Source organism: Oryza glaberrima, chromosome 1 (assembly GCF_000147395.1).
Source record: "Oryza glaberrima chromosome 1, OglaRS2, whole genome shotgun sequence".
Classification (NCBI taxonomy): Eukaryota; Viridiplantae; Streptophyta; class Magnoliopsida; order Poales; family Poaceae; genus Oryza; species Oryza glaberrima.
In genome coordinates, this window is record NC_068326.1 from 3,857,423 (window position 1) to 3,875,521 (window position 18,099).

Consider the following 18,099-nt stretch of genomic DNA (forward strand, 5'->3'; position numbering starts at 1 on the left):
ATCGCATATTTTCACAAGAAAAATATTAGGCTTTAGTTGTATAGTGCGAATAATATCGAGCCGATGTAAATTCATATATTCATATATTCCAAAGGAGACCTCATCTCGCATTGAGTAAAGATGCCATATGCTTAAATTTGAGTGTCGAGATGGATCAATGGGTCAAATTAGTAAGGTTTGCTTGAAATAAGTTTATTAGGAGTGCTCATTCCTATCATTCCAGTATTCTTTAATCTTTTCTGTTAAACAACAAAAAGCACATTTTGGCGCATGCTTAGGCACAATTGGCGGTTTGTCTTGATGTTTATCATTGCTAATCGAGATCCATTACTCTGGAATCAAGACATTGATCATGATTGCTACTGGCTAGCACCAATCCTACCAAAAGTGCTGTTGATCATAAAACCAAAGCCTCATTCATTAATATATATGTTTGTTTATATGCGGCGGCAGTTCTTAATTCTCTGGCTAATCTTTCTCTTGCCAAATGGCATACTATAACCCCTTCAGTTAACCCTACCATTTGGCAGTTTAGCCGGAGCTATTCATGTAGCTGGAGCCATACATGTACTAATTATGCATAAAATGAACATTTTTATTATTACAGAATGTAACTTTTTTGTGAAATTATTCTGTTCAGAAACTCTGTAAATCTGTCAAGATTTGCTTACTGATTTTGTGATATTGCTTGATTTGGATCAATTCAATTCCATCATCTTCAGGGGAGTTTGATGAGATGAATCAGATTCAGGCCATGTGTGAATATGTGAAGGGCACCAGCAGGCAGCAGCTGCACAAGATAGAGTAACAGTATTAATTAGCCATAGTTGTTCAGAACACCGAATTTGACTATTGATATCAGCATGTTGCATGCAGATCTCCAGGCAAGTTGCTGCGTACATTGCATCACTCTCTTTGAAATTGATTCTGTCTCTGCATGCATATCCAATAAATGAAAGAATCAGATGGTCAAACAAAGCGAACCAGGTCCATGGATCTGCACAAAAGCCTTTCAAACTTCTTTGACCTGAAATTTCAAGAATCCTATAAACTCATGGATTCACAAGAGAAGAACCCAAAAAAAAAACAAGAAGGAGAGGAAAGTTCATGGTTGTTCAGACTTCTTAGTCAGAAGAATTCCTTTTATCAAACAGGACAGGCTAAACTGCTAAACTGCTAAACTGTAGTATTTTTCTGTTCAGTTCTCGTTTCTAAAAAAATTTGAAAAGAATCTGCAACTCCCAACAATATCCATTAATATCCAACCAGAAAAGCTCTGATATTGATGACATCAAGACGTTAATTTGAGATTGCGACTTTGCAGTAGTGTACAAATCAGCACGGCACACCATATCTGCTGCAAGCCAAAGAACTTCGCTGGAGGGGAGAAATTGGACAGCCAGCCTAGAAGCTAGAACAATCAAGTTTTAGTTGACAAAATGAAATGATAAATTATATTAATCCACCAATATTCACAATGCAATGTTTTTTTTTTAAGAAACAAAGTACAAAAGCAGGTGCTCACAGTACATGCACACTCACCTCTATAAACACGCACATGCACATTCTATCCCTTTGAACACCTCCGAAAAACTGAACCAGCATATCTTGAGATCATGGGCATCTCGACAGGTACATCGCCTATCACTAAAAGAATAATTAGCTGTAAATGTGAGCACCTTTGTCAAGTCTACTCGTGGAGGAGTTGTGCACATCATTCAAGCTCTGAAAATTTGTATCACAACCGCCGTTGTTCTGGTCAAGAAAGTAATAACATATGTTATGTTACTGTACACTAAATTCCGTTACTGTCAATTGTCATGGGTGTCTGGAGTAGTAACAGAAATGATGCGGGATTTACATCATCCTTGAAGTATGAAGTACTCCTACGTTTTAAAAAGAAACCTCACATTCTCATCTGAGTTGGCCTTTTTGGGACGGAGGGAGTAAAGATTTGTACGTCACTGGCGAAACTAACATCAGGATGAAGCCGCAGTATCGAATCCAGCAATGAATTAGATGAGAACCCCCAACCCAAAAAAAAAGGAGGAAAGGGAGAATGCAACTCTGCGCTGGTAGATTTCTCTCGCGGCGATCCCTCCCGACTCATGCCGTCGGGAAGCAGGGCAGGAGGATTTCGCTCTTCCAACGGCGGCTCGGTTGACACCCATGTATAGATCAAAATAAACCACGAAACCCATATGTTTTAATCTATAATTGAATTTATTGGTTAACCACTTACACTCTTAACCATCAGTACCTAAGTAAGGAACCCAAGTGAAACAAGTCCAGCAGATCGCTACTATTGGTGGCAACCCAATTATATTACGCGTGTTAGTTGCAATTACCAGAGGTTTACATGATTATTGTTAGTCATACGAATATGCGATACAGAAAATTGCAAACACAGTAACAATCAATATTATCATTGATTATTTTAGATGAATATGGCTATTGTTAGTTGCAATTAGCAGAGGTTTACATGACAAAGGTGGTGCTTTTCGCTAAATATTTAAGGAAAAATACTACACAAGAGGCTTCAGATCAGCAAGCCCCCTCAAAAAAAAAAAGATCTCCTAATGAACTGGGAAACACATACGACGTTTCACCCTAGTTCCTGATCTTTACAAGATGTGCAATTTCAGTTCTTCCATATAAAAGCTACGCTTCAGAAAACAGAGAATTTCTGGAATGCATCCAAGCTGTTTGCAAGTAAATCGCTCACACTTAAACTGTCGGTGCCACTCAAAAGTCTTGAACAAGATGCTCCGACTTCTGGCTCCCCAGTCGATTCAGACTGAAAACAAGATGCTCCCAGTCTTGGCTCCCCAGTAGATTCAGACTGAAACCAAGTAGATGACGATACATAAGAATCAGATCAGCTCTTTAAGAATCAAATAGAACATATCAATGTTTATTAGAGGCTCTGGTGAGTACCACTGGGATGTCTGGCTTCACATTATTGTCATCATTGGCCAAGAGTGATGCCTGAGGGTTCGGTTCCTCTCTTCTATCTTCAGTAGAACATTGCTGCAGAGACAAGCCGATAAGCAAATGCATAGTGTCCTTGGCAAGAAAAAAGTATTAGAAGAGCAAGTGAATGGTGGCTAATAGAGGTACCTTCTCACCGTCTGTACCAGATTCCAGAATTGTGCCTAGGACAGACAAGGTACTTGCACCACAACTGCTAGGAGTTGTACCAGGCGTCCTGCGTGAAATTCGATTCTGGGAAGGAAATGCATGGCACGTTTCTTCTGCATCCCAAAGGGATGGAGTTGACACCTTCGGCTGGCTACTTGCTTGTTGCCGAGCAATCAGGGAAGCAATAGAAGCATCAAATGAATCAGCGGTAAGAGGTATCTGTTGGAGACTTGAGTTGTTTTGTGGAAGTAACTGCTTGCTGTCTTGAGAAGGCGCAGCTTCAGCTAATAGTGCTCCAAAACTTATATTAGATATGCAGTCAATCCATGAAAGTGGTGTCTCTTTGCTTTGATTATCCTGTTTCTGAAAACATGTAATCAGTGTTAGGTCAAGTCAAAATATAATTGATGATATTGAAAGAAAACTATAACGTTTGAACTTACCATAGTCTTTACTGTGTTGGCCTCAGTGGACGGTGCAGCAAAGTTACTCGGGAATTCACTCAAAGCAGTCATCTGTTTCTGTTCCCTGACAACAGGATCTAAAGGCTCGTTGTCGATTATATTGCCTGCAGAGTGCACTAATCCTAAAGATACTCCACTGTTTTGTTCCCCAAAATTGGGTGGAAACCAACCATATCTAAGAAAAAAGATGTGATATTCAGCCATAAGTTTTGTGCTCAATATGCATGGATGCAAACAAAAGTAAAGTAAACCAGGTCTGGAGAAGAAAGCGAACCTTAAGCGAAATGTCGAAGGGCTGCCAACAGCAACATGCACATCAGCTGCTGTGCAAGAATCACTACGAGTCCATCTCTCACTGCCATTTATGTTATCAAGCCTAGTACCGTCAGGGAAGAGCATGAGTTCACCTCTTGCACACTGAGAATTGCCCCATTTTGTGTTGAGATGCTGCAGAACTGAGGATATTTTCTTTCGAGGAGCCACAGTCAATTCCAGGTAAGGATTGTGGTTTTTCTGTTAATTATACAGAGCAAGCCACACATTATGGAATCTGAACGAGGTCGTATACAATAATCACACATAGAAATCTTGCAAAAGCTAAAGTAATCACCTGCTGCAGGGACTTCTGAAACTCCTCATCTATTGGGAACAGTTGAAGTGCGATCTTTCCAGAATGGCGGGGTGGTCGAGCAGACACATTCTTAGAATCATGGAACAGTGCTTCCATAAAGCTACCATCCTTTGGTGCACTTTGTTTTTCAGTATACAATTGAGGCGATGAGGCACCAGCTCTTCTGTATTTTGTGCTAGCATTGCCTGAAAAGTAAAGCACATGTTGAGTTTGAGACCAGTTTTACTCGTAGATGTACTTTACACAATGGCATATGTACTTTACTCCATAAATAACTTTTATTTCTCTTAATGGAAAAAATGCGCTCCTTGCGTATTCCCGAAAAAAACAATGGCATATGGATGGGCACCTAACGACATCATGGAACTGTCTTGATTCAATTGTAGCAACAGACATTTATTTTCTACTTCAAATTTTAATTTTGTTTGATAAGTGCAGCAGGTACACCATACAGTAAAGGAAATTGGGAACAAGATTCCAACACATTACCTGATGATTTATTGATATATTTTCCAGGTTTCAGGCTTTGCATCGTACTGCAACCAAGTTTTGCCGCCGTTCCTGTATCAGTTGGTTTACAGCGCTGCTGAAGAGGTTTCATGGTTTTCTGATATTCAGCAGCAAAACTATCTGGTGTGCAATTTTGTAATCCTACTCCTGCAAAATTGTAAAACCAACATTAGTTTGCCCCACACCTCCATAGTTCCATTAATTGTCTGCAAAGAGCACGGTTATAGCATCACCTCAGGAGGACAGGACCTTTTTAGCAGTCTGCCCAAAATCACAAGACAGACAACTTTTTTGGTAATGGAAGAGCTAAATCTTTTTTTTTTTAACCAAGGGGAAGAGTTACCACCTAGCTGCTACGGCTCTGAGATTATTCCTTAGTTTGCAGCGATAGTGCTAATCAGACAACTAGTACATAAAAATAAAAATCAAACAACAGAAATAAATCCTTTTATCCAATTATAAAAAAGTCAGATACATATCATATCATTCAAGCATTAGTATAATGGACCAGCACCAAAGTTCCTACACACAATGGGAAAGCCCACTGATCTATCTCTTATGATGAAAACGAGCTATGGATTTTAATGAAAGAATTATATCTATGAATTCTAGCATAAATTCTAGCAAACATTAGAAAGATTAAGTTCTGAAGTTTCTAGGGCATAATTGTTCTGATCCCTAATTGTGAATTATAACTATAACAAAATCACTCTTATGCACAGGAATTCAATGGGATGAACCGAATGTGCTAAAGGCAGACTTCCAGCGGAAGCATTCATTCGTTCACGTTCCTTTCAGAAACTGGCATTCGAGTTTTGAGTTTCTCGGGTCGCTCCCCTAAACCTAATCCCCGAATTCTCCCGCAGCCCAACATTTCATTCAACCACGAAATCACGCCGCGCGTACCCACCAGTCACCTCGCTGTAGCAAGAATTCATCCGTAAGAGGCGTACCTGATCTCACAACCCTAGATCTCCTGGACCCCGGAGAACCCGAGGCGGCGAAACCCTAGCCCACCCACCGCCGGCAAGACCCCCGACCTCCGCAACCGCGGAGAGAGAGAGAGAGCGAGCGAGGAGTCGGAGGCGAGCACGAACCCTCAAGGCCGCGAATCCCCACACCCGCCCGTCGCCGGAGTTCACCGGAAGGCTTCGCGGCGCCCGCGGCGGAGGCCGGCGAGCAGCGAATCGTCGGAGGCGGAAGAGACGGATTTTTCTTTTTTTTTTTTTTGGGAAATTTTTGAACTCTGGTTTGTTCACTTGCCGCCTCCCCTCCGAAATGGTACGCCTGTATTTATACCCGTACAGTATGACAGACGTGTTGGGCTACGACTCTAAATGGGCCACCATTTGGTGGCCCATGTAGTTTGGGCCTCCATTCCTAGGCCCAAACAGTTTGGGCCGGCCCACCTGCACCCGGTCCACGGGGGCCTCGTGCGCCGCTGCCACTGCCACCACCATAAGACGACGCCGCCATCGCCGCGTCACGCCACGCCACGCCACGCGCACGCCGCGGCAGCGCCAGCGCACGGCTCGTCCTCGTCCCCGTGCGTCGCCGACGTGGGGGGTTTGGAAGCTTCCTCGCTAGGGCGGGATGGCGGCGGCGGCGAAGAAGCGGAGGCCGGAGGAGGAGGAGGCGGCGGGGGCGGAGGAGGAGATGCACCTGGCGTTCAGGGGCGCCGCCAACGCGCTGTCGCAGGTGTACGGGCAGGCCGTGGCCGCGCAGGAGAAGTCGTTCCGCGCCGGCGAGCGCCGCGCCATGGTACGTCCTTGGCCTCCGCCTGCCCGTTCCCCTCCCCACCGATCGGTGGCCGAGTCGCCTGAAGAACTGCGTTCTTGGGGCCTTGAGTCTTGGGGTCCGGTTTAGTTTTGGGATTTTACGCGGAGATGCGAAGGGGGATGGGATCCTGCTTCGAGTTCTTTCGAGTTGCTGGTGTGGGGATAGGGGAATTTATGTTCTGGACGAATTTTTAGCTGAGAATTATGGGTGTGGTTTGGTATGGTGGGATTGGAGAGTTTCTCGGTGAAATGCTGCGGCTGATCTTGAAATTAGCTTCTGCAGTTGTAAATTGTTGGAAATCCATCAGTCTGAGTTCTTGGATGTGCTTCCATATTGTGAACTTATGATTTTATTATCAAATTGATTCAATCCTGTTTCTGAATTTTGGCAGGAGAATGTCTATCGATGGATTTGCAGCAAGCATCAAGAAGGTTTGGAGGTGTCTGTTGCCGATCTAGTTGCTTTCCTGCAGGTCAGTTTGTCTTTATCTTTTTCTTTAGTTTAATCCCTGTTTGACATTTATGCTAGCCAATGCCTTGTGTCATATGCAAAGATTGAGAGTCAGGGTGACTTACTAGTGTTCAATTTATAGAATGATTTTTGCATGTGGATCATGTCACACATTGCTGGCTAACCAATAGGATCAAATGTGACTCTACTACAACTGTGAATTGTCTGATGAGTATAATCTTTATGAATGTGTAATAATGATTCAGTTTCGAGCACATCTACAATTTGTATAGCCAGGGTCTGGAGATTATACTATGAAACAATTGTACTAGTTAAGTATTACGTCAGATGTATGTACATAAGAGCCATGAAAATGTTTAGTGAAGCACTGAAGGTGCTGAAATCAAAACCACATTGCCTTTTGAGAATTCATTCAGTACAATAAGCAGGCCATAGCGTTCCCTTTTCTTTCCTTTTTCCTTTTTTTCCCCTAGTTCTGTTGTTATTCCAGTATGCGGCTCAAATCCTTGCCTGATGCTTCTCTTCTACGCACAGACTGAGATTGAGCACAGAACAGGGGAGGTGCCGAGGTCATTGCAGCATACAAGTGCACAGCCAGCATGTCAATTTCCTTCTGCAAATGTTCAAAGCAATTCGTTCTCTTTTGGGAATGTAACGGATGCACTTAACTCCCATACAGCGCAAACTGGCCAAACACAAACTGCCGGCGTGTTAAATGCTCCGCCCAACCCATTGCGGCAAAATTTACACTCAAATCATCATCCGATTCATTGTTCAGCGTATGGCACTATCAACTCCCTACCAGATGGAATTGGAGCTCAAAGCAACCATCCTCCCCAACATCAGAATTTCATGCACTGCAACTCGTATGAACCCTCCATGGATGAGTCATGATGCTTGTTGAGGATGTGAGCCATATGAAAACCCACAGCTTGTTTGCTTAGTTCCCCCGGAGCCTTCAAGATCTGATATCACCTTAATTGCTGGAGAAGTCCCATCGATTGCCGATAGATATGCTTCTCTCCATCTGGGTATCGCAATGCAAAGCTTGTAAGATGTCGATATCATCTTCACTTTTTTCTGACATCTTGTACATTACAACCAAGAAAGTCCCCTTCAGGTCCCGCGTGTTGATTGAAAGATTGAAGCTGCAACCTTTGCTTCAGCGTAATTGTGCTTGCAATATTAGTTCTTTTCTGTTGCTTGCAAAAACCATGCTCTGGTTAACAAGGATCAAGAGGACGAGGATGGTGCATTAGTTGTTGATGAATTTACTGCTGTGTTCCATGTATATCTGTTAAAGCTGTATTGGTTCAGAGAGCCTGAGAGCATTGTTTCACCCTTTTTTTTTTTTTTTGCACTCTCTTTTGGTGTGTGAATGATTTCTAGTTAAAAGGTGTTGTAACCTTACAGATATTCAGACCATACATTGGTTAGAAGAAAGTCTTGTATAATAGATAATGTAAACAGAGAAGTCTGTGTCCTTTGATAATTGATACTTTTCTGCTAGAGTAAGTTTTCCATCAAATCAAATTCTCAAAAAACCGAGCGCTTGGTGGAAATGGAACACGTATGATCTCACGCTTGTCAATTATTACTCGGGTCTGTCTGCTGTGTTATTGCATAATTTAGCGAATTTACCGAATCAAATGCATCGTTTATATTCATTGTTTCTAATTTGCAGCGCTACCCTATAAGCGGAATTTTCTCTTCTTCGCATTGTATTTTTTTGAGGACGAGGGGTTATACGTAAGAAACATAACAGGGTGTCAGACGGTCCGAGGACCTATGCGATATTCCGTCGAAACGCGTGGAGCTTTTTGCAATAGTGCAAAACACTCGTAATCAAAAAAAAAAGGAGAAAGTCGGAACCATATTTTCGTGACGAACTATAAACAAATGAGAGTTACAGATGATCCACCGCTGAACGTTCACGAACTACGAGCAAAACGGAAAATTGCTGAATATTCATTTGCAAGTTCAGCAGGAAACTGGAAATAGATACAACAGCAGAAAAGGATATACCTCTGCTTCCCCGGTTACCATATGGAAAGATTTTTACGTTACAGACATACAAGTTACAGCACAAGCAGTTTTCATATGCTTGAACATCTAATGTCAGCGGTAGCACATTAACCAAAAGTAAAGTAAAAATCACATCTTGGGAGCAAGCCCCGTATCATGCTTGGGAACATCAGCTAATATCAGTCTTAAATCACATCTCAGGAAACTGACCGGCAAGTCATCCTTTCCTACTCGCTGATCCTACAGCAGCTGCTTGCAGTGACAGTCATGGTGTGGCCTTGTCAGCAAGTGAGTGGGCAGCCGAGCTCCTTCGCCGCCGCGGTGAGGAAGGCGAGCGTCAGCCCGGTGGCCCGGCGGCTGTGGGCTTCCCACTCTATGCATCTCTCCACATCGGCTTGCCAGTTGATGATGCTTGCTGCCAAGCACTGGTAGGTTGGGCTCTGGATGCCATTCCGGTATTCCCCTTGGATGAGCTTACTGGAGTTTATTTGTCCGTTGTTCAAGATGTCGCGAAGAACGGACATGCTGAGTGCACGGACATGCGCGCTGGGGTGCGAAAGACAGCGGATGGTGGTTGATAGACGGCACTGCATATCAAGATTCAGTCAGGATGATGGATCATGGATGATGATGAGTAAGTTTGGCATGAACGTGAGTGAGATCAGAGAAGAGGACATGCCTTCAGCAGATTGGAGAGGCCATCAGCGACGGATACACCTGAATCTCCCCATTCGACGATGAGATGGACTGCTCTGGCGGTTACTTCCAATAGCTGCTCGTAATTGATCCCGAGATAAACCGGTCAGTAAGCGAGATGAACCATACAAAGTAGAACTGATTATTCTTCACTGGGATTTGCACCTAAGGACCTCATGAATGAAGGTGTTACCTCTAATTGTGGTAAAGTACAAGCTTCACCATCAACAAGCATTCCATCAGTTGCTCGAAGAAGAAGATCTGAAGCACTAGCAAGGATCACCAATGCTTCTGGGCTATCGTGGTTCCTCATAAGCTCTGCTATCAGCTTAACTATTCGCTGGTTGACTCTCCACATCTTCTGACCTTGCTCATCATCTCGAGCAATCCAGGGCTGCAAGTCCTTCTCGGCCTGTGAAAGATACAAGAGTCGGGGAAGATGACTGAGGAAATGGGTATATTTTATATCGGTAATGATGCTGATGCTTTGAAACCAAGAAATGAGAACAAAAGAAGCTACAGTATGGAACTTTTTTTTTCAAAGGTACATACAATATGAAGCTTTTAAATATGATAACAAGTATGTAAATATAACAATAACAATATCTTGACCTGCAGAACGATAGCAGCTGAAGCCTTGGTCGGTGAGGCTGAAACAACGTCACAAAGCGCATCCACAACCTACCCATGAAAAGCAAAGATTATCATTGTGTATAAGAATGCTGACAACCAAGGACGGTCTTCATAGCATTATTCTGGTATCTTATAAGCAGGAATGACCATACCTTTCTCCAACCCTGATGAGCTGATGTACTTTCTGCAGACATCTGCATTTCGGGAGATGCAATGAGCTTCTGCCAGAGCAATGAGACAACAGAGAAGCATAGCTCCTGCTTCTCTGACAGTACAGATCTTAGGAGAGTTTGAGAACCTCTGTAACCCCCATTTCGGTCCATGGTGAGGAAGTTTGCCAAATCAGAAGCTTCCACCTGTAAACTTGCAATGGCTTTCCCAGAAGTACTTGCGACATCACCATTTAGTATAACATCTTCTGCACATTTCAAGAGTGGTCTTGCAAAACCATTTTTCCTGTGTGATCTTGAAGCATCCTTTTTTTCCAATGCACCACCATCTGATGAGTTAATGTTCTTTTCCTCAATGGGAGGTTCATCCTTTTTTACTGGTGTAAGGGTCAGGTGAGCTTCTAGAGGCTCAGCTTTGTTCACAATGGAGGTCACTGTTTTACCATGCAAGTCAATCAAATGGTAAAGGGATGATGCCCTGGTAGAAATCTCAGCATCCCACTTGCATTGCTTCAGCGCAGACAGTGCATTTAAGCATGGCCTGGATCGACGAAATAACTCAGAAACATGAGCAGCAACCATAGCTGCTGCAACAATCTCATTTGAACTATAACTCCATGAAGTACCAACAGATGATGGCTTCAAGGAGAACAGAGCTTCCAAGATGCCAAGTATTCTACGAGTATGAAGAATCGCTGAGCTAATGCTATTGTGTAGCTCGTTACTAATACCATTGGTTTTTCCAGGTATGACTATCTTTATGGAGTCCTTCAGATTTGAATGGTTCCCATTCTTGGAAATAAAAGGGAACAGCTGGAGCTCACAAGATAAGGCACAAACGGCTGCTAGAACGTATGAGTCGAATGTAGCAACTGGTCCTTGTCTCTTCTTACATCTGTTTCTTCCATTGGTTAATCTCGAATCATTTGTGACCTCCTCAGAGGAATGATTATCACTACCAGTTGGCCTTTTACTTCCCCCAGGCAAAGCTTGATGACTGACGCAAACAGTTAATACTACAAATAGTAATCTGGACGCAAGGTCCATTGAAGCACAGGACTCCACAAAGAGTGAATGTATCATTGTTCGGAGTTCAGCAACAGCAAGGTTCTTAGATTGACTTCTTGGTTTCCTGGATTGTTCAGAGGTTTCTGATGGAAAAGTTCTTCTCAGTATAGCTTCAACTGTTGCCACAAAAATTCTCATAAGGCATGCTTCAGATGGACTCCCACGAGGTAAATACTCAAATACTTTCAACAATGGCAAGTATAGGCTCCATGACAAAGTAGGTGGCTGAAGTGGAGCAGCTACAACAATTTCAGGCAAATCAACTGCTGATGAACTCAGAGGTAGCAAACCATACGCAGCCTCCCAGATGGTACATATTCTCCACTCAACATCGGGACCATGAGCACATAGCATGGAAGCAATGCCTTGCGCAGTGGCATCAATAGTGGCTTCAGATGCAGGAACTTCCAGCTTTGTGCAGTTGAAGGAGCACGTATGAAAATATAAGTCAATATGAAGCTAAAACATGTAGGGTGCATATATTTTACGACATAATCAAATTCCAACTTTGGTAGGTAGCAATATCTATATTAACTTGTTTGATGATACCTTTAAAACAGTTTTAACATAATATCCTAGCAGTCATAAAATATACAAGAATACATCATAGCTCCAAAAGAACTGATATAAACTTATCATAGCATGTTGACGACAAGCATACAGAGACTCCTAAAAGGTTACAAAAAAATGACCAAAAGATTTAATTTTCTATACAAAACAATAGAGGCTAGACAAATCTAGCTTTGCAATATTGTAGCTAAACTACTTTAGTCATGATGATGTAATCTGGCAGCTAACAGTACTTAATGAAAAAAAAATTCAGAACAGAGTCTGGATAATGTAGCCGTTTAGTGACAAGCCTATTAGCATATATTTCGAGAAAACTGATAAAAAGGAAATTGAATACATCAAATACAGAATAGGTAGCAAGTAGGTGCAGGAAACACTGCATACCTGCCTTTTGTACGATGATACATAGCCACCTAGTGGCTCATGATGGAGTTCAACTCCTTCGGCATGTCTCAGTGGAGGAAAAAGTAATGTCGGTTGGGAGAGTATTCGGAAAAGTAAAGCAGCAGACGTATCAGCAGCGATACCAGCTCTCATTGACATTGCAGTTCCAATAGCACGCAGGAAATGAAGATGCATCCAGTTCTTTGGAAGCTAAAACATAAAACAAAGCTATGACAATCAATAAAATATTCAAAACGCATAATGTGCTGTTATGATAATATTGCATGATGTGTCATCTTGATTGATAGCACTGAAACAACAGCCAGAGAGATGTATGATATACCCGCATGCCAGAATCGTAGTCTTCCACTGCTCTAAGGAGTTCAACAAGCTGTACTGCTGCATCAAGTGCATCTGGGGCCCATGATGGTGGTGCCTCGAGAAGACCAAAAAGCAACCTTTGGGTAGCACTTGGAGTAGCAATTGCATAGTATCTGACGAAAAATAGCATGTTAGCAATCATTTGGAAAGTACACATGGTACAACAGTGGACAGGATCATAAGAGCTTACCTATGAAACAAGCGAGCATATGGTTCAAGAGGAGGGAGCCCCGCAACCAAATGTTCGTCCAATGGTGTGGTCGGTGGAGGTAATAGAAGTGCAGGAACAGCTGCCGCAGTCAAATTTGCTGTCTCATAACGAGCTACTTCCTCATCACAGACACTTAGTATAACTCCAGCTCCATTGGCAACAGCCCATCTGGGCGTGGATGGCATAAGTTGTGGGTGCTTCCCAGATCCTCGGCTGTAAGCTGAATGACCCAAGCACATGTTAGTAACTTGTGTTTATAATAAGCATTAGCATCCGAGTTGCAAGAAAAAGATAAAGGTCCCACTCCAATGCAGAAAAACATGCATAGTATGAGCTCATAAAGCCCATATGCACTATGTTTTTTAAGTTTTAACATGGAAGCAAAAAAACTGAATGCAAGTTTCAAAGTAATTTACAAACTTCCATTAAAAAGTAATTTGCAAACATATCACACCTTTTTTAATAATATGTACTCTAGAATCTAGAAAAAATGTGCTCCCAGTAAAATAAACAATCAGGCTAACTTTAATTTGTAGGTTATGTCTTGTCGCCACAGGACATGTTCTACTTGTTTACTTTGATTTACAATATACATCATTTGCTTTGTCACCAAATGCTAGTAGTAAACAAATATAAAATGCTCACTTTCACAGCATATTGCAATTCACTCCTATTATAATCCATACTCACTCCTGTCAAAAATAAACTTTGTGGTCTGATCAATCTCTCTATGGACATTAAGATCAACCATGCAAAAATGATAAGTATATTTGTCCCTGAATGTACATTCTTCACATTATAATTTTTCCATGCTTTATTAATATATTACAAAAGAAACTGCTGTTCAAAGTTTTGTTTTGAAGAATGTGTTTATGCCTAAAGTATCACTTTTTTTTTATTTGAGGGAGTAAGTTATTGATACTCCAGTTTCCCTTTGGGGATCTTAAGAAGGGAACTGATCTACCAAAGAATGCAAAATATGCAATTGTAGACATTGTCACATGGTATCTCAACAGAATAAAAAGACATGGGAGTAATTAATGTTACAATAATTATAAAAAATTCACGATAGAAAATTCCATTGCTGATTTTACCAACCAGTTGTTGGAGGCTTCAATTCTCCACCAGCTGCGTATTTTCCCATGACTCCACCACACCTGATGCATTTGAAGACAAAACAGGGAATGGTAAGCGTCCATTAGCAATAGAAGAGTACTCAAGCAAATTTTTCATCATCAGCAGCAAATATATAGTATGTTCCAACATGCTTGACAAAAGCAAGTTTACACAATGCATGCAGTTCCATTAGCATACTTTTAAAAGTTGTCTATTTTTCTTGCCATACTTGCATTGGGGAATTATGAACATGCATGAAGTTTGAACTTGTTATGAGTTCCACCCCTTGCTCCTGCGTTCTGCTCACATACTTCTATTATTTTCCGTGTTTTAACTTTAAATTATATGCGCTCTTCCTTCTTGTCAATATCACCATAAAATTGAGGTTGTATTTCTCAAGAAAGGAGGATTTCAGATTTTCAGTCCACAGAACAATAATATGTTATCATTTATTATGACTCACCATCTAAAATAGTCACTTCTAATACCCAGAGGTGCAGCAAGCAATATGTCTGTGATCCAAGGAGATAGTGGCCTCAATGGCTTCCGGTCAGGTTCATTTCTTGGAGAACCGTTAGCCCTTTTCTCCATAGACTCACATGATGAGGCCTGATCAGATGTGCTGCTACATTCCGCTTCACTATGTTGGTGATCAACTTTGAAGATTGGCCTGTTGTAGTGAGTTAGAACTCTAAGAATTTCTCCACAGGCCAAGGCCCACTGCTCCGAGTACTCTTTCTGCATAAAAGTTGCATCTTTATGAGCAAGAGTAGTTTGATAAGCTATAAGCAGCACAGTTTAGATATAATATTGAAATGCACAGCAGAGGCAAAATCTTATCAAACACAGAGAAATGAACCAATAAATTGGAACTAACCATTAGAGTAGGGGCCTTACCTCAGAAGTATGGCTAAATAAAGAGATGAAGGACATGAACGGGAAACCATTTCTATCATAACTGAGTGTCCCATCTATGATGCGTGACAGAATCGGATGCACAACTGCATGGCCATGCTCAGGATGATGAAGAACAAAAGTTGCTGGAAATATGAGAAAAATATGTCAAACTCTTTCTTCAATTGTTTGTGGAACATGTATTGATCACTGGATCAAATTACCTAATACTTCATCTACAAGGCGCTTTTCTTTTGATGGATAGCAACTTTGAATTAGCTGCAAGCATGCAAGAAAAAGAGTGCAAAAGTTAACACACTGGAGAAAGATTTTATCACAGAAGATACTAAATATGCTTAGAGATACAGTACCTGAGCTATATCTTCAGGGAATTGCTCACTGTCAGCTGTAAACTGGCCAAAGTACTCAACATAGGCCAGAATTTGTGCCTTCAGAGAGGAGACGCAACCAAGTTTCCCATTGAGGCAAGTATCTTCAACATATAGAATTTCTAACAAGAATCAAATAGGAATAATGTTACCTGTTTTTGTTGTGAATCCTGTGGTGGGGGCCAGAACAGTGATGAGAACTGGAGCCCATCAATCCACTTCTCATTTGAAGCTGACATACTTGGTAGCTCAAGAGCCTGCCCAAGAAACTGAGAGAATTCTCAAAGAGAAAGAAAGAAACTACACAAACTGCTCCAGTTAGCAATAAAAGCACCTGTAATCAACACCATGTTGAAGCCGCCAGTTAGTTCATCCATTTATGCCACCAAAGTCCAAATCTTCTTATAAGCTACTTGCCTTGGTATCAAGAAACTTCGAGCAAGAAAGTTATAAGAGTGCTATCCACTTCATTCAATCAACCCCCATAACGGGGGTCTGCATCTCACAACGTGACACGTTATCATATCAACCAATGCCAACCATATGAGCTTCAGAGTCTCTACACTGTAATATATCGCACAACAAAAACCAAAAAAGGAGGAAAATACATGAATTTTAATTAATGCAAAAAAAAATTACTCCCTCCATTTCATATTATAAGCCGTTTGACTTTTTTCTTACTGAAATTTCTTCCAAGTTTGACTAAGTTTATAGAAAAATATAGAAGTATTTTCAACACAAAAAAAACATATTATCAAAATATATTCAATGTTAGATTTGATGAAACCAATTTAATATTTTAGATATTGCTAAATTTTACTATAAACTTTGTCAAACTTAACAAAGTCTGACTAGGAAAAAAGTCAAACGACTTAAAATATGAAACGGAGGGAGTAGAAAAAAACTGACAAATGAAAAGAGAGGGAGGTAATGCAACGAAAATTGCATAATCTTACAAGCGCATTATTTTATTGTCAAGTACAACTAAATTCATAATCAAACGAAAAAATATATCTAGGAAAAAGGTGGAAGCTTTCTCGTTTTTAATTATCGAAATGAAAAGGTACATGTTGCAATCATTTATAAGGTAAAGTTTACCATAACATTTAGTTATGGTGCAAGCTCACATGTCGATAAATATGTTAAGGAAGGCATCATAGAAATAGGCAAATTTATGGTAATGCTAATGGATGTGGTGTACAGAACCATTCACTTGGTTCCTCGTAGGCTCCTATGGCTTATCACACAAAATCAATAGATGTGTTTTTCGTGACATTTATACTTCATTTGTTATTCCACGTCACTCATCGGTCTGTTTTTGTTGGTCGATTATAAATGTATTGTCTAAGACAGAATTTAATGATGTTGTTCTATCTTGTTATTCTTTCTTTTTTTGGCAAGCAAAGATTCTATTTCGGGTACTATGACACCGAACCAGAAAGTATATTACCTAAAGCATAGAAATGGAAAATATATAGGAACAAAACAGGTTCTTCTTTTGGTGTTTAATTACAGGTGTCTCTGCTCATCGGTTGGTGTCTGTATTCACTTCCACTGTTAACGAAATGAGGAAGGGATCCCTTGTTACTGTTTCAGGGGAAAAAATATTAAAGCAGAGCTAGCTTACTGCGAATTAATTTTCAGTAATTATCCCCGCACAAATTACATCCACAGCCGTATGCACCACATCTAAACGCCTCCACGAAGCAGCAAAATCCAGCTAGAATCAACGCTACTCGCCTAAAAAAACCACAAAAACCTCCTGAAATTCGCAGTAATAAGCATCCATCTCGCGTTGATCTATCCGATGCCACGAATTATTACAATACTAATCAGCTCAACCTCGCCGTCAAATTTCAAAACTAATTTCCCTTTCACGTCTTCAAAATCCCAACCGCATCTACCACCAAAACTCTCTCCCCCCAAACAAAAATCCCCTCAACATAACACCACAAATCCACCCGAACCACCTCGCCCCCCATACACGACAACCTTAGAAAGGCCATCATCAAAACCAGCCTAAAAATAGTTTTAAAGAAAAAACCACCAAGCACAGCACAGAAAAACTAAAACCGCACGGGAAAAATAAAAAAGCATTACCTCGATCAGCCTTTCAACCAATCCGGACCTCACGCGGCGTAGACGGCGGCGGCGGCGGCGGCGGCGAGGGGATAGACGCGCGCGGCGGCGACACGGGCGGTGGAGGAGGCGCAGGGGAAGGAGGAGGAGAGAGAGAGGGAGAGAAACTGCTCGGAGGAAGGAGAGGCGAGAAAAAGATTTTTTCCGGGGATGGTGGTGGTGGTGGTGGTAGTGGCCGCGCTATTTCCCACCCGCGCGCGCGCGTGGGGTGGGGGCCCACGGGGCGGTGCCGGGTCGCCGACACGTGGGGGCGGGGGATGTGGGCCCACGTGTCGGTGAGAGGCGGGTGGGGTAGCTGCGGGGTGAGATACTTATTCGTGAGTGCGGCGGGGGGGTGGGAAGGCTTTGCTTGGCTTGGCGGATCGCCTCCTGGCGATTGCTGACATGGCCTTGATATTTTCGGGGGTGCATGGCATGTATGTATGTA

At 41.9% G+C, this 18,099-nt stretch overlaps 3 protein-coding genes across 8 annotated transcripts; 1 reads left to right on the forward strand and 2 right to left on the reverse strand.

Moving 5' to 3' along the window:
* Positions 1-2,359: 2,359 nt before the first annotated feature.
* LOC127766174 (TSL-kinase interacting protein 1-like) lies at positions 2,360-5,997 on the reverse strand. Of its 2 annotated transcripts, none has more exons than XM_052291254.1 (8): positions 5,844-5,997; positions 4,726-4,893; positions 4,216-4,421; positions 3,880-4,118; positions 3,585-3,780; positions 3,121-3,504; positions 2,938-3,030; positions 2,360-2,842 (listed from the first exon to the last, which is right to left on the reverse strand). In XM_052291254.1, the coding sequence occupies exons 2-8, from the start codon at positions 4,835-4,837 to the stop codon at positions 2,669-2,671; spliced, it is 1,404 nt and encodes a 467-aa protein (XP_052147214.1). In that variant the 5' UTR covers positions 4,838-4,893; positions 5,844-5,997; the 3' UTR covers positions 2,360-2,668. The 2 variants fall into 2 exon arrangements, with proteins under 2 accessions (XP_052147214.1, XP_052147207.1); XM_052291247.1 differs by having other exon boundaries at positions 5,700-5,997.
* Positions 5,998-6,247: 250 nt separating this feature from the next.
* LOC127782963 (uncharacterized) lies at positions 6,248-8,877 on the forward strand. The gene is made up of 3 exons (XM_052310258.1): positions 6,248-6,507; positions 6,917-6,997; positions 7,531-8,877. The coding sequence occupies exons 1-3, from the start codon at positions 6,340-6,342 to the stop codon at positions 7,888-7,890; spliced, it is 609 nt and encodes a 202-aa protein (XP_052166218.1). The 5' UTR covers positions 6,248-6,339; the 3' UTR covers positions 7,891-8,877.
* Positions 8,878-8,994: 117 nt separating this feature from the next.
* LOC127782933 (protein GIGANTEA) lies at positions 8,995-17,831 on the reverse strand. Of its 5 annotated transcripts, none has more exons than XM_052310235.1 (16): positions 17,634-17,831; positions 15,868-15,965; positions 15,686-15,790; positions 15,516-15,593; positions 15,369-15,423; positions 15,148-15,290; positions 14,714-14,988; positions 14,233-14,291; positions 13,114-13,354; positions 12,886-13,036; positions 12,543-12,752; positions 10,503-11,999; positions 10,330-10,398; positions 9,911-10,129; positions 9,701-9,793; positions 8,995-9,608 (listed from the first exon to the last, which is right to left on the reverse strand). In XM_052310235.1, exons 3-16 carry the CDS (start codon positions 15,770-15,772, stop codon positions 9,303-9,305), a joined length of 3,483 nt encoding a protein of 1,160 aa, XP_052166195.1. In that variant the 5' UTR covers positions 15,773-15,790; positions 15,868-15,965; positions 17,634-17,831; the 3' UTR covers positions 8,995-9,302. The 5 variants fall into 5 exon arrangements, with proteins under 5 accessions (XP_052166195.1, XP_052166209.1, XP_052166203.1 ...); XM_052310249.1 differs by having other exon boundaries at positions 15,686-15,802; XM_052310243.1 differs by having other exon boundaries at positions 15,686-15,867; positions 15,951-16,097.
* Positions 17,832-18,099: the final 268 nt, after the last annotated feature.